At 42.0% G+C, this 16,783-nt stretch overlaps 1 protein-coding gene across 1 annotated transcript; it reads left to right on the top strand.

Annotated features, from left to right (window-relative positions):
• Positions 1–12,986: 12,986 nt before the first annotated feature.
• LOC308149749 (heat shock 70 kDa protein 12A-like) lies at positions 12,987–16,108 on the top strand (the record flags this gene model as incomplete). The annotated part of the gene is made up of 4 exons (XM_080522644.1): positions 12,987–13,268; positions 13,397–13,621; positions 14,410–14,581; positions 15,039–16,108. 4 exons carry the CDS (start codon positions 12,987–12,989, stop codon positions 16,106–16,108), a joined length of 1,749 nt encoding a protein of 582 aa, XP_080378770.1.
• Between the last annotated feature and the right edge of the window lie 675 nt (positions 16,109–16,783).

The raw sequence follows: 16,783 nt of genomic DNA, 5'->3' as shown, positions 1-16,783 counted from the left end.
GGTGGAGCCGCGGCGGGAGCCACCAACGCCAGCCCGGAGGACGGGGCGGGACACCGGGGGGAGGAACACACACGGGGGGCCAACCTCCACCCCACAGACGGCCCCACGAGCGGTAGAGGAGGGATGCTGGCGATGCGGACAGCCTGGCCACCTCCGCCGGGAATGCCCCGAGATGGAGGTGGGTCAGGTAATCCGCGTCGTCGGCAGTCCGACCCCTCCCTCGCGTCCAGGACAGGCGTTTTACATCCCAGTAAGGGTACAGCGTGAGACGCACCAGGCGCTGTTGGATTCTGGCGCCCAACAGACCATGATCCACCAGCGCCTGGTTCGACCCGGGGCATTGTTAGAGGCATCGCGGGTTGGGATACTGTGTGTGCATGGGGATTGTCACCAGTATCCGGTGGTCCCCATCGAAATTCGTTATGGGGGGAAAAAGTATAGTGTCAAGGCGGCGGTTAGTCCGAGCCTCATGCACCCCCTAATTTTGGGTTTAGATTGGGCTGGGTTTCCGCAGGTATTAGGGGAAACCACGGGGGTGCGTGCACGACCGACAGGGAAATGTGAGGCGTGCGCAGTGCTCTGCGCTGATGCGAGGGCGTCCGACGCTGCCGAGGAGCCGGAGGAGGCGGTGGGTCCGGCACCCGCAGATCCGCCGCCTGCGTTCCCTCCAGTAGCCGACTTCCCCCTCGAGCAGTCTCGCGACGCCACTCTACGCTCCGCCTATGACCAGGTGATCAGTATTGATGGTGTGCTGGTACGGCCAGACGCTGTGCGCGCCCACCCGTATTTCGTATTGATTAGGGACAGACTGTATAGAGTGAGTCGTGACACTCGCAGGGACGAGGAAACGACCCAGTTGTTGGTACCTAGGAGCCGCCGGAAAGCTATATTTCAGGCGGCGCATTATAACCCGATGGCAGGCCACCTAGGATACGATAAAACACTCAATCGGATAATGGCTCGATTTTATTGGCCGGGGATTCGGGCAGAGGTGCATCTGTGGTGTGCATCCTGCCGCGAGTGCCAATTAGTCAATCCCCCGGCCGTGCCCAGGGCACCGTTGTGCCCCCTTCCCCTGGTAGAGGCACCATTCGACCGGATTGGGATGGATATAATCGGGCCATTTGAACGTTGCTCACAGGGCTATCGGTTCGTGTTAGTCCTCATAGACTACGCGACTCGATACCCCGAGGCAATACCGCTTCGTACTATCTCTGCAAAGAGTGTAGCACAGGCGTTATTCCAGGTCATCTCCCGGGTGGGGATCCCGAAAGAGATCCTCACCGACCAAGGCACTAACTTTATGTCACGAACACTTAGGGAACTTTACGGGTTGTTAGACATTAAGGCGGTCCGAACGAGCGTGTACCACCCAGCTACCGACGGGCTGTGTGAGCGGTTCAATCGGACGCTTAAGTCAATGATCCGTAAGTTCATTCACGAAGATAGTCGTAATTGGCATAAGTGGTTAGACCCTCTGTTGTTCGCAGTGCGGGAAGTACCCCAGGCTTCCACGGGGTTTTCCCCCTTTGAGCTCCTATACGGGCGCAAGCCACGGGGCGTCCTAGACCTGATTAAAGAAAGCTGGGAGGAAGGGTCTAGTGACAGTAAGAATGAAATACAATACGTCCTGGACCTACGAGCAAAGCTCCACGCACTGGGGGTTATGTCACGGGAGCATTTGCTCGAGGCCCAGGAGCGGCAGAAACGGCTGTACGACAGAGGGACTAGACTACGCAATTTCGCACCGGGAGACAAAGTCCTCGTATTACTGCCCACGTCTAGCTCTAAATTACTCGCCAAGTGGCAAGGGCCGTTCGTGGTCACACGGCGAATTGGGGATGTAGACTACGAGGTAGTGCGGTCGGATAGAGGGGATTGCACGCAAATATACCACATCAACCTACTAAAAAAATGGAACGACGTGGTCCCTGTTTCCCTGGTGACGCTACTTCCCGAGCAGGATGAGTTCGGGCCGGAGGTCCCAAAAACGAGTACTAGCGCCCCGGCCTGCGTAGGCGACCATCTCTCGGCGAACCAGCGGGCGGACGTTGATCGATTGCAACATAGGTTCGCAGATGTGTTCTCCCCTATACCCGGTCGTACTCGCCTCATAGAGCATCAGATAGTTACGCCACCGGGGGTTACGGTACGTACGCGGCCATACAGGCTGCCGGCTCACAGACGAGACGTGGTGAGCCGGGAATTAGACTCTATGCTAAAACTGGGCGTGGTCGAGGAGTCGCATAGCGACTGGTGCAGCCCCATCGTGCTGGTGACAAAGCGCGATGGGTCTGTACGGTTCTGTGTGGACTATAGACGGGTGAACGCGGTGTCTAAATTCGATGCCTACCCTATGCCCCGGGTCGACGAGCTCCTGGACCGGCTTGGCACGGCGAAATATTACACAACATTGGATTGCACGAAGGGGTACTGGCAGATACCATTATCGTCGGCAGCCCGGGAAAAAACGGCATTCTCTACCCCGCGGGGGTTATTCCAGTTCACCGCGCTTCCGTTCGGGTTGTTTGGGGCCCCGGCCACGTTTCAGCGGCTGATGGACCGTATTCTGCGGCCGCACTCTGCGTATGCTGCGGCGTACGTAGATGACATTGTCGTCTATGCGGACACCTGGCCGCAGCATATGCAGAGGGTGGCTGCGGTACTACAGTCGCTGAGGCAGGCGGGGCTGACGGCGAACCCGGCGAAGTGCGTGATCGGGCGGGGGGAGATCCGGTATCTGGGGTACATCCTGGGCGGTGGGGAGGTGCGACCGCAGGTGGACAAAACCACTGCGATCGCCGCCGCCCCGCGGCCCAGGACCCGGAAGGACGTGAGGCGGTTCCTGGGACTGGCCAGCTACTACCGGCAGTTTGTGCCGGGGTTCTCGGAGCTGGCCAGCCCCCTTACCGACCTCACCCGGAAGGGGGCCCCGGACCCGGTCCAATGGAGTGAGCGGTGCCAAGTGGCGTTCGATGGGATTAAGAACGCCCTCTGTGGGGAGACAGTCTTGTATGCTCCTAACTTTAACATTCCTTTTTCTCTGCAGACAGACGCGTCGGATAGAGGGCTGGGGGCGGTGCTGACCCAGCAGGTGGAGGGATTCGACCGTCCGGTGCTGTACCTGAGCCGAAAGCTGTCGGAGCGGGAGGGCAGGTACAGCACGGTGGAGAAGGAGTGTCTGGCCATTCGGTGGGCGGTCGGCGCCCTCCGGTACTACCTGCTGGGGCGCTCGTTCACCCTCTACTCCGACCATGCTCCCCTACAGTGGCTCCACCGCATGAAGGACACCAACGCGAGGATCACCCGGTGGTACCTCGCGTTGCAGCCCTTCAACTTCACGGTGGTTCACAGGCCGGGGACGCAGATGGTCGTGGCCGACTTCCTCTCCCGTGATGGGGGGGGGGAGTAGGCTATCGGCCGGTTGTATCCCCGGCCTCGAAACTGGCGGTGGGGATGTGTGGGGAACATGGCGCGTTCTGGCCTGCAGAGGGAGCCAGACTGCCATTGGAGGGGAATGATGGGTTGATTACGGACAGGTGTCAGTGATCAGGCTCGTTATGATGGGCTGATTACGGACAGGTGTCAGTGATCAGACTCATTGTTCCACTGGTCTATTTAACCTGTGTGTGTTTGTTCCCTCGGGAGATGAGTAGGGCAGGAAGTACCTGCCGCACGGAGACACGGAGAGACCGAGAGAGAGAGAGCCGCGGCGAGCCAGCACGAGACCCCGAAAGGGGGTGAGGTGCAGGGAGCCGGACGGACGGAGCGGGTCCCGAAAGGGAGGACTAGCGGGGCGGGAGCGAGGGCTCAGCCAAGGAGCGGACTAGCGGGGCGGGAGCGAGGGCTCAGCCAAGGAGCGGACTAGCGGGGCGGGAGCGAGGGCTCAGCCAAGGAGCGGAATAGCGGGGCGAGAGCGAGGGCTCAGCCAAGGAGCGGAATAGCGGGAGCGAGGGCTCAGCCAAGGAGCGGACTAGCGGGGCGGGAGCGAGGGCTCAGCCAAGGAGCGGAATAGCGGGGCGAGAGCGAGGGCTCAGCCAAGGAGCGGAATAGCGGGTCCCGAAAGGGAGAGACAGCGGGAGTGGGGGAAAGACTGGCTCAGCACGTCAGTGACGGTGCTGAGCGGTGTTGGACTAAATAAAACTATTATTCTGCACCATTCCTCTGTGTCAACCTCCCTCTGTGCCTAGAAACTGCTACAGTCATTAAACGATTAAACGATTCATTCAATTAAATGTTAAGTGTGACATGGTTCATTTCTTCTTTCTATCACCTACAGATGTGCTAAACAAGGTAGTCATTCCAAACCTACGTGCCACTGTGTAAGAAATATACAATCACATCTTGGGACACTTGAATAGAATATTACAACAAATGCATGTGGTGTATAACAAAACAAACTATTACATCACTTTGGCCCGTTCTACACAACTTTATTATGTCTTGAAAGTAAAACAATCGCAAAATTGCTGTGAACCACAGCTAATATCTAAAACCCATTGCAGACTAGATGTGTGATTAAAAGTGCCTGTAACATGACATCATTCACAATGGTGGGATTAACTGGCCTGATGCTTTGTTTATAATAATACATATAAGATTAAATCCATTCATTCGCTCTCTCACCCGTCCTTCCTGTCAATCTCTACTGTATCTATCCCATAAAGCAGAAATGCCCTAAAAACATAGTTTAGATTAAATCCATTCTTTAATTCAACTGAAGATACTGCAGGGTGATGTGTTTATAATGATAGTAATTCACATCCTTTTCATTGTGATGAGGTAGGACATTTGGACTTTCCTGCTGATCTAAAGCTTTACTGGCTTCTGTTAAACTGCATTTTGAGAGGTGTGGGATCTGTGTTGACAATGCTCTCTGTTTGGCAGGATCACAAGGCAATTCCTTGTTTCTGTTGGACTCCCAGGAGGTCTCCTTCACACTTAATGTTTTTTCTCTTGGCAGGGGCCCACATAGGCCCTGTGGTTTCACTCTTGCCCATCTTTCTCTTCCCAGGGCTGGGTTCAAAGAGGGTTCTCTCCACCACAGTCCTGGTCCCTCTACAGGTCAGACACCAGACTATAGAGTGAGTGAAAGAAGGATTTTATTTGAAACTGTCTTTTTATTTTGATAGCCTACAGGACAAAGTCTTGGACTCTTTAAAGTCCATCAGACTTGCATAGGATAATATCTGGCTAGGTTCAACTGAGACAAATAACCCACATACACTCCTTGTATGTGTAAGAGGATATTTTTGCATCTAAAAAACAATGATCCTCTTCAGAGTCTCAGATACTTTATTTGTTGATATTTTACAAAAAATAGACAGACAGTATATACTGCACTGTAAGGGAACATTCCAATAATTATGTATTTCCCTCTGTGAAAACAAGACAGATTTAAAAAGGACACAAATCAACACATCACATTAACACATCATGTTCACATGTCTAAATTAATCAAATTTACATTTCAAACGTTATGCTAGCTCTAAGCAGCTGGATTAATGTATTTGTTTAACACTTAAGTTGACAGTGAGTCAGTGGGACAGTGCACATAAAAAAAAAAAAAAGTTTTCACATCAATGTAAATGTGTCAGAGAAACGTATATACACCCATAGTCCCTGGATAAGATCAGCCTTAATCATACATGTTGTGCCTGATTTGGAGTTGACCCATTCTCATTATTACAAAAGACAAGATAAAGAAGTTATGTATACTGTAGCTGCAGCTATATTGTACTTAATATTTTTCAACATACCACTAGACTGCGCTAGACAACACCACAAGGCAGGATCGCAAGCAGTGACCACAAGCAGTGACGACATAGCCAAAACTGAACTAAGTCACTGTTCCAAGCATCTTCGGACACACCACTATTTCAGGCAAACCCCACCCTACACACACAACTCACACTTAACATTTAAGTCTAAAAAACATTTACCAATGAACAGGAGAGGTGCACAGTGTTTAACTAAATTCCATTTACTGTATCTCCACTGTGAATGGGCCCCTTTATATACAATAACAACCCTTGACTACTTTTGACATTGATTATTGGCATAATTGAATGAATCACTATGATTTAATAATTGTTTTTACGTAATGCTGCTCTTCACAAGGGATGATTAATTATGTAATCTCCATTTTTAACTCATTTTTTACTCAAATGCAACATCTTGTTGCTCCATTGGCTCAGTCTCCACCTTAGCCTCAGTCACGTTTGGTGGAAACCATTGTTTCTTATCCCAGTTCTTCCAGTCAGGTTGTAGAGGTGGGTTGTTCAGAGCCATCAAACTACCCAACCAGAAGCACTCAGCAGCTAGATGACCATAAGTGTCCTGGTCGTGATAGGTTTCATGCTGGTATTTCCGGAGGTGAACCTGTATTTAGCAGAGGTACAACGTGTAAAACAGAAGTCATGGTCTTGGCAAATAATATATTGAACAATTCAATATTCATGCACAGTTAAAATGTATTATTGGGATACATTGGAAGCAAATACATTACCTTAACATTATCATCTTTCTGGCTGTGATAAATTGCGATTTGAAGATTTTGGATGGATAATTGCATATACTCTGATACCTATAATACAAAAAGAATACCTCTCAAAGCATTTAAACAACAAAATGCCGAAACAGCAGGGGCTAAATTGAGTGTGAATAGCCAACAAAATTGTTATTGTGAAGGCCTACCTTTTTGGGGTTCTGTTCTGTGCTGAGTGGAAACAATTGTTTCATCATATTTTTCTTTTCCTCCATTTCAGCTCTTGCATCCTCAAAAATGTTCTATCAAGAGATCATATAAACATTCAAGATGATTTAGTGACTTTATTAGAAAAACTCAAACAATGTCTTGAATATTTAGCTTTGAAACACGGTGCAGCAGCTTTCAGTCACGCTGCTGCATGCTCCTGGAACAAACTCCCTAAAGAAATCAGGCCCAAACCCTTAAAATATTTAAATCTAAGCTAAAAACCTTAATGTTTTGCATCAGTTATGATTAAACACAAACACTTCTATCAATGTCTTTTTCCCATTAACTATTCTTAAATGTTTTATCTATTTACTTCTTACTGCTTTTATTCATTGTCATTTTTATTTTCTTACTATGCTCCTCTTGCTGTATTTTTAACTAATGTATGTAAAGCACTTTGAATTGCCCCTGTTGTATGAAATGTGCTATACAAATAAACTTGCCTTGCCTTGCCTTGAAACTCATGATGTCCAAAAGATGGATACTGAGATGCTTTTCAAATTCACTTTTTAGTTTTTGCTATATGAATGTTTGTAAGAAAGCGTCTCATAATAAGTACAATATGGTGTGTGTGTGTGTGTGTGTGTGTGTGTGTGTGTGTGTGTGTGTGTGTGTGTGTGTGTGTGTGTGTGTGTGTGTCACTGGTCTCCTCTTACTTCAGCTATCATACAGGTCATTAATTATCTTGTTAAAAATTATCATTTGAGTTACCTGAATTAACCAAGTTGCAATGTGGCGGTATTCAGCCTTTGACCTTAATTCATCCCTGATTTTTGGCCATTGTTGTAGTCTCAGAATGTCATAGTAATGTCTGAGTTGTGAAGTTCTGCAGGGGTCTGTGAGGTCTTCAGACAAATCTCCTCTGCTCTGTATCTCAGAGGACATTTGACTTGCCATTCTTGAGAGAAGAGAAATACAGACAACAATAAACAAGAACCAACAAATGTTACCATAATGTACTGAATAAGTGTCACATGCATTGTATGCAGTATCGCTATTTTCTTAATGTGTCCAACCGTGGTTTAAACCCATGTCTCATACATGGAAGATATGCATAAACTTGCTAAGCTAAAGCCTAGGTATTAGCCAAGGCATGTATTCAGATATCATACAAGGTTATCACACTAGTGTCATCGCCATACAATACTAGCTAATGTTGTTAGAATGTTACACTTCAACACCCATTATCTGCACAAACGTGTAAGCTAAAGCCGAGCTGTCAGTGTGAGGGGCCAACCTACTTGTCAAATGGGTGTGGTCTCCAAACCACCTCCGATACATTACAACTTTTTATTCCATTTTGTTGTAGTTCAACATGACATACAGTACCTCTCCTTGAAGGAAGCGTATTCAGCCTTGCAAGCTTCATACATGGAACTGTGGTCAGAAAGTGTAAAAAAGAAAAATACAATCATTATTAACACAGTTACTTTGTTACAGTTATGAGCAGGATCAAAGGACATGACATACTCCTTGTGATTTTGGTATGTAGAGGCACTACATACACACAGTTAATGAAATGTACCTTATGTCTTTGATCTTGGATTTGTAATGTGATTCCATCTCGATCCTGTGTTAAAAACAATGTCTTCAATCAGTAATCTTACACCAATTACAATTAAATGAACTGCACTGGGTAGGGCAGATACATACAGTGGATTATTATAATAATCTAATAATTTTCTATCAATCCACACACAATACCCAATAATATAGAGTTGTGCCAAATGAATAATAAAGAGCCCACCTTTGTTGTTGCTCATGTTCTTTTGTGTCAGACCTGTAATGCAAGGAAACATTGTATAGGGTTAATTTCTTGGACTTGTGAGTGTCATACTGAACATTTTAAATGTACTATTTTTTTAACAAGAGACTTTCTGACCATGAGCGTATATCAAACTCCTTAGAGATTGGGTTAGCGATTCCCGACACGACTCAGTCTTTCAAGACTGCCTCAGGAAAGGCATCAGATGGCTTAAAGACCCGTTTAAAGATAACTGTTTTATATTTCGACCAGTTGTCTGAGAAATACGACTTTGTTTCAATACTTACAGGTCAGACACTATGCGCTCTATTTTACTGTGTTTTCCTGAAGAACCTGACGCTAATCATGAGTCATGACACATTTCTCTCTTTTGGCCCGCTACCCAGAGGTGCACAGTCCACATTGTGTGGGAACAATTCCATGTTGACATGTCCACCTCTGGACAGCATTAAAGCGGCTTGGGAGCATGATTTGGGACAGGCACTATCTGATGATCAATAGGATTCCATCCTCACATCAATACACAAATCCTCACTGCGCAAGACGCTGCCTATGGCAATTTAAGGCAATTTAATTTAATTAGCAACTGGTGGGAGAGGTGAGGGTGGAAGGGGGGGGGGGCTGTCTTATTTTACAGTCTTACTGTTAACATCGCCATTGTTCTTTTTGTTTGTTTGTTTTTATTTACATGTTGATGTGTAGCCTATTCTGCAAACAACGTGAATTCATTTGCCCTGCCCCACAAGCTCTGAAAAAAAAAAAAAAAAACGAAAAAAAACGAAATTCAATAACAAATATTTTAAAAGAAAGACATTGGGTTAGGTTTCTTTTTCATGTTATAATTCCCATAGGGGAAACAGCAACTCTTACCTATAAATATATATCACTATTATTTTAGACAAAAAGATGACTGACTGATACATTTTAGCTTCCGGTTTAATTCTTTTTTAATAATGATTCCTTAATGTGTAGCCTAGTCATTGCCCAAAATATTGGCACTCCTCATTTCTGTCAGATAATCCACCACTTCTCCCAGACAATTGTTGCAATTACAAATGCTTTGGTATTCACATGTTTATTTATTTTGTTTGCATTGGAACAACACAAAAAAACAAAGGAAAAGGCTCCTCCAAAATGTTAGGCATTTTAAGTATTAAGTATTTGCATTTCTATTAATAAAAAATATTTTTTATTTGTGTAGATGTATTACCTCCATCTCTCAATATTAATATCAAATGTCCATGTTTAAATATGATGAAAAAGATAACGGTTTTCATGAAGTATCCTATCTTTTTCACATGACTGTATATTTTACTGTTCATAATACACAGCCCAGTCATGGGCTGACTGTAAGAGATGTCTCAGAATTAACTAAACTATCACTCCTTTCCAGATTTTTTCCAGATTTACCCCAGAACTGTGTTAAAAAATAAAGTTTGCTACTTTTGTTTTGTTTTGTTTGTTATTTTGTTTCATTACATCTTCTTTTTTTATGAAAATGTACTTAATTTATGTATTTTATTTTACTTTTGTAGGTACGGAACTGTATAGATAAATAAACTACAACTTACAAACTGGTCGCCTCCTGTATCATCTCTCGTTCATGTTTAACAGCTACTTCATTTTTTTGTATATAGTTCAGCATATCATACCTGTAAATAGCATATTCTTGCTTGCATTCTTCATATTTGGACCTGTGTTTAAAAAGTGTAAAAGAAATATAATGACATAAATGACATTTTAATTTGTTTACCCATCCCTCACTTACCCTTTATTTCTAAATCTATCTGCCATTTATCCATATTAGCCATATCAAATATATATGATAGTCCATAATAGATTTGTAGATGTTCAATAGATGTTCAACTAACTGTCAACAACATTTCAGCACACTATGCATTAACCTTATATCCTAACCTGAGCCCTGACCCTAACCTAAAGAGTTGCATGTGATAGTTTGATCGTTTGTTGACAGTTTGAGCAACTGTGATTATAGAGGACTATCTAAATGAAGTGTGACCTGTGCTTATATATAAAAAAGTAAACTTAAGTTTGACATACTCTTTAAAAAAAAGGGGGGGGGAAATAACTTTTTATTTGAGCTATTTTGCATTTACCTCATCTCGTTGAGCCTCGTTTTCAAATCGGTTTCCATCGCGTTCATACTGTAATGAAAATGTTTTCAATAACTGATCTTGATTTCACCACATGACTACAAACATGACCATGGCCTACCTTCAGACAATCATTATTTACGCAGTATCTAATTTTCACATCATCAAATACAAATAATAATTTAAAAAAATATCTGCATTTGTTAGGCTATAATGTCTTCACTCTGTAACAGTTTTCATAATCCCTCTCAAATATAGAATTACATTACAGTGTGTTTGTCCATGTATGCTGTGTAATTATTGGAGGTGTGCCATGGTATGTAAGTGGAAAACCCCCACATTTTCTGTGTTTTCTCACAGTTTGTACATCCCCAAGGCAGGAAGCTTGATAAAAATGAACTTTTGCTATATGAAAATAGAGATGTCCATATTAAATATACAGTGATTAACGGCTCAGCAAGTTTCTTTTTCTTTCTTTTTTTCTTTCTTGGTGTATTTATTTATTTGTTTTGTCAAACCTCGTAAATGATATTCAGAAGGGAAATGCAGTACATACAGCAGGCTATAGAAACATAGACACAGTCAGTTGATACTGTAATTTGCTTAACTTTATACTGGACTTCACACAGATGCAATTTAAATGAATAACCATATAAGATCATAATCCCCTGGTAAGTTGTTGTAGTACAATACTGTATTCATTTAGAATATTCAACTCTTGTGAGTTTATCTTTCTCAGTATTGCTGATCCAAATTGTTAGCCAATATAGTTTAGTAAATAATACAGTACCTCTTGTGGGAAACATGTTCTTGTTGGCTTGCAACATTTTTGTATCTGATCAGAAGAGAACAGGTAATGCAGTGAATTTGTTGAAACAACCATAATTACATTGTTGTACATCTATCTGCCATCTATTAAGTTACCATATCCCAGCATAATACGGTGCAATGTTCAAATGACATAATATGGGCCTACATATATCTTTGAACACATGACAAGAGTCATGAGTTGACATTATATATATATATATTTAAAAAAAACTGTTACCGCAATTCAGTTTCCTGTCTGTAATCGAAACAAAGGAACAATCGTCATTAGTAATTAAAGTATTAGCCAACAAGTACATGAACGTTTTTGTTTGCAGAATCAGAATATTGACATCTATAAATAGTGGATAAGAAAAAAGACCTCAAACACCCCACCAACACAATGCTTGGCAAAAGGGCGTGGGCCAAAGTGCATTGGCAAGTCCAGGTTAGTGTCATTTGTACTAGAATACAATAGTTTGTTATGCTTTTCAATATTGTATGACATAATAAAACAAATTGTAACACTATACATCATTTTAAGGGTTAGGGTGTTACTTCAAATGCAACCACGAACGCTTTGTTTGGCTTCTATAAAACGTCACTTAAGCCCCTTGCGCCAAACGTTTCTTTGTATTGCATTCAATGAATGTGCTATGTGCAAAATGCTATTTGAAGGACAATAAAACATTATAATAGAGGAGCACTTTGCTCTTCATCCAAATTTAAGATATGTGTAAATTAATTTCCATTCATCATATACTCATAACCCCTCCATCTGACAGGCAAACATTGAGATTGAAGTACATTTTTTGTAACATTGCGCAGTGTCCATGTAGGAATTGTAACATTGCGCAGTGTCCATGTAGGAAGCTTGCCATAGATAACCTAACATACCTTTGCTTTCTTCCACACCCAACGGTTGTTGCAGAATGTGGGCCATGGCTACAGAAGAATAGAAATAGAAATAGAAATATATATATATATTTTTCCATTATTATTATTATTATTATTATTATTATTATTTGTAATTGAATACAATAAATTCAACTATTACACCGTTTACAATTTTTGATTCAGGACATTTAAAGGAATTTGGAGTCTTGAAAAATATTTACGCTACATCTTAAAATAATTTAAAGAAATAATTGCTGAAAAGAAGCACGCTTACTGCATTCTTGCTGTCAGGTCCTGTAAGGTCCTTTTCATCTCAGCACAACATGAACAGATGTTATCAGATGCTTTGCTCATCGTGCTGCTCTTCTCTTGTCCTCTTCAGGATTTGGTATCAAGTCAGTCTGTTTCTTTCCTTTTGAGCTATACCTCTAGCTGACACCCACTTTGGTGGGTGGGCTTCTCAGGGATTCAAAATGAAAGCAGATACTTCAGCTATGAATACAACCACGAGTTTCAAATCGTACCATTACAAGCAGCATAGTCATTGGGGACTGGTACTGTCTTGTAGTCTTGTTTAGTTGTTACAGTCTACCTACTGTAGAATTATAATTTCTCTAACTCAAACCTGCTAGCCTTTGGTTATGCAATGGGTGATTCATTTATTGTAGCAATTGACTTTGGCACTGCATATAGTGGATACTCCTTTTGTGTGTTGACAAAAGGTTCGGAACCAAAACCCAGGGTACCGCGCTGGGGACAGGAGCATGGCTACAACACCCCGAAGACTCCTACCTGCATTTTGTTTGATGAAAATGAAGAATTCCAAAAATTTGGTTATGATGCTAAAATGGCATACACAAAAATGAAAGGACCAGATGCGAAGACAAATTATCTCTTTGAAAACTTCAAAATGGAACTTTACGGCAAAGTAGGCCTATTAATAAATTATTTTCATGATTATCTTCTATTCACTAGAATATACTAGTAGCATATACTATATAGGCCTATACTTATTTTCTTTATTTTAAAAAACATATCATTTTCATTATTTTACAGGCTTTGAATAATGATATTATGATAGCTGCAAAGAACGGTAAATCGATGAGCGCCATGAAGGTGATCACAGAGAGTCTGCGGTATCTCAAGGACCATGCACTGAAAACAATCGCAGAACACACATCCGGAAGACAGTTCCTGGCCTCTGATTTCTCCTGGGTTCTGACTGTTCCAGCCATATGGGACGGTGCAGCCAAGCAGTTCATGAGAGAAGCAGCAGCAGAGGTGAGATTGGACAGTTACGTGCAAGGCACGTTTTCAAAACATCCTAATTTAATCATCTGATTGTACAGAATTAACACATTTTGTTGAAATGCAATTTACCTTTTCAGTTTGTCATTTAAAATTCAACATAAAATTATAGTTTCAATCGAATTGCCCTTAGTTTATTTTATGTTTTTTTGTAAATGCCATAATGCATTTAGCTGATTATATGTTTAAAGTGTTTTAAGTTGAGTATAGATTTGGCTATTTGAACTAAATTCATTTATATAATAACACAAATATAAAGTATTCGTTCAGAGCCAAATAATAAATGTGTATATATAAATTATATTCATATTATATTATATTATCTATTGCATGCTTGGGAAATAATTTTTCACTGGTTTTCTCTGTGTACCACATGTACAAAAGAAGAGATTTGGTGAGGCTGCATTCTCATTTTATGCACCCAGATTGTGGAATGCACTGCCAGTTTACATTAACGATGCAACCTCAGCACATAATGTTCAAGTCAAGACTAAAAACCCATCTTTTTAATATTGCGTTTAAATGACTAAATAATAAAATGATGATTAGCCTATATAATGATTAAAACACATTGAGCTGCAACGTTTGCAGGAAAAGCGCTATACAAATAAAGTTATTATTATTATTATTAATATTAAGGCAAATTCCCCATTCAAGGCAAAAATGTGTTCTATTATCTTTGATTGCATTGTTGAGAGGTTTCATAAACAGTCCATATTTCCGACACATTAAAGTATTATGTTTTACTATCTCATTTCTAGGCTGGTCTTGTGACGGAGACAAACTCCGACAAGTTGATTATAGCCTTGGAGCCAGAGGCAGCTTCAATCTGGTGTAAGCAGCTTCCATCTGATGGCTTCATAGCAGACGAGATAAACCAGAACACACTGGAGCAAAAACCTGGGACACAGTACATTGTTGTAGACTGCGGAGGTATGGTAATTTAAGTATTTATTATGACAGCCACGACTTGGTATTGTGACAAAACAAAATCGTGTCTACCTTGATATGAATTGCCACAGTAACTATATTGCCACAGTAACTATTACTGTTACTATTGTTTTGTGTTGCGCTGTTCAGCCTTAAGACTGCCTTAATTAGTGGCATTTGTCATTCAATCTCTATAAATATGGACATTTCAGTTTGGGGTCCTGCTTCAATTTAAATACTATTATCCTTATTAATTCATACGAACTATATATATACTGTACATAGCCTACGTTAGCAATTTAGCAAAGCGGCGACAATCAGGATTTAGTGATTTGTTCGTAGATAAACTGATATACATGCTTCAGTTCAGGTAAATGATTAAAAATGCCTATCATTAGAGGAGAAGACTATCTTACAGCATGTTGTACTGTATTATAGGTCTAATATTGTGCTTCCCCAGGTGGAACTATCGACATCACTGTACATGAGATGCTGCCAGGTGGAGAACTGAAGGAGCTCACCAGGGCCTCTGGAAATGACATGGGAGGAGAAACTGTGGACAAGAAGTTCAAACTTTTCCTCAGAGAAATATTCTCTGATGGTCTTTGGGATGAGTATGAGAGAGAGTTTCCTAGCGAGATGCAAAAGATAATGTATGAATTCTCTGTACTTAAGCGTACAGATGATGACATAGAGGTACCCTGCCTTTTTAACTTGGCAACATTAGCTCAGAAAAGGCAAGACATGGAAAGCTTCTTCAAGAAGGTTCATGGGGCGTCTTGGGACGAGGGGTCAATCAAAATCACAAGTAAGAAACTGTGTTCCTTCTTTGAGGAGAGCCTTAGAGGAATAACTAATAGTCTTAAGGAAATCCTGAAAAAAGATTTCAAGATTGAATTCATTGTCTTAGTGGGAGGTTATGCCTCAAGTAAGATCCTGCAGAGTCACATTAAGAAGAAGTTTGGAAATCATCAGTGCAAAGTGCTCTGCCCTCTTGATCCCCAGGAGGTCATTGTCAAGGGAGCTGTCCTTTTTGGGGTAAACCCTAAGGTGATGTCAGCACGAGTAAGTGGCCTGACTTATGGGATTGCTGTTTCTGCCATCTTTGATGAATCTGCGCACAAACCTGAAAAGAAGATCACAACTGAAGACGGAGAGTGGTGTGATGACATATATGAGAAACTGGTTTATATGGATCAGTCAGTGGGTTGTGATGAAGTCAGGGAGCACACCTTCTCTCCCATAAAAACAGATCAGACAGCAATGAAATTCGAGTTTTACAGCACAGATAGACGTAATCCTAAATCTATCAAGTATGTAGATGAGTGGGGAATAGAACAGATTGGCTCCTTCACTGTTCCGATGCCTGACATCCTTGGGGGCAAGGACCGCAAAGTCAGGTTAGAAATCAAGTTTGGCTCCACAGAAATGAAAGCCACAGCCACTGACATAACTTCAAATACAACTGAGACAATCAAACTTGACTTCATGAGAAAATCAGAATGTCAAAAGCCTTTCCATAGGACTTAGGCTAATCTACCTTAATGTAGGCCTACGTACATTTAGTAGACAACATCATTAGATTTTTGCTTATTATGTTATTGTTTCATGCACTATAATGTTATTGCTGAAAGTTATTGATGTACAAAACAACGTGCATTTAGATTTGTTAATTGATATGAGATTTAATTTACTTACTCCTATATTTCCGATCTTTTAACACAATACATTGCACCTAGATCACTTAGATCTTCTGACCAACGGCTTTTAATTGTCCCACGGTAGGCTCAAAGTCAAAGGGTGGCCGAGCTTTTACTGTTGTAGCTCCAACATTATGGAATCGCCTCCCCCTCACTGTCAGGTTAGCTGGGTCTGTACCACTTTTTAAAAAAACGTTTAAAAACCAACTTATATAGGATGGCAAGTTGTTTTCTCTTTTTACTTCTTGATATCTGTATTGATTTTATCATTTTATCATTTGTTTCATTGCTTTTGTGAAGTGCTTGTTTACATTTTATGAATTATATTCTATTTGTTGCCTGTTTACTTGCTGTGTTATGCTGTATACTACCAAATGTACTGTGAAGCACTTTGTGACTGCTGTCTTGATAAGTGCTATACAAATAAATAAAAGTAAAGTAAAGTAAAGTACTCTTAATACAGTAAATGTTGTACATAAACATACCAATGTGTTCTTTCCACAGC

Source organism: Nansenia antarctica, assembly GCF_963989245.1.
Source record: "Nansenia antarctica genome assembly, chromosome: 2".
NCBI lineage: Eukaryota > Metazoa > Chordata > Actinopteri > Argentiniformes > Microstomatidae > Nansenia > Nansenia antarctica.
Note: the sequence above shows the minus strand (reverse complement) of the source record. Positions and strands in the feature narration are given on the sequence as shown.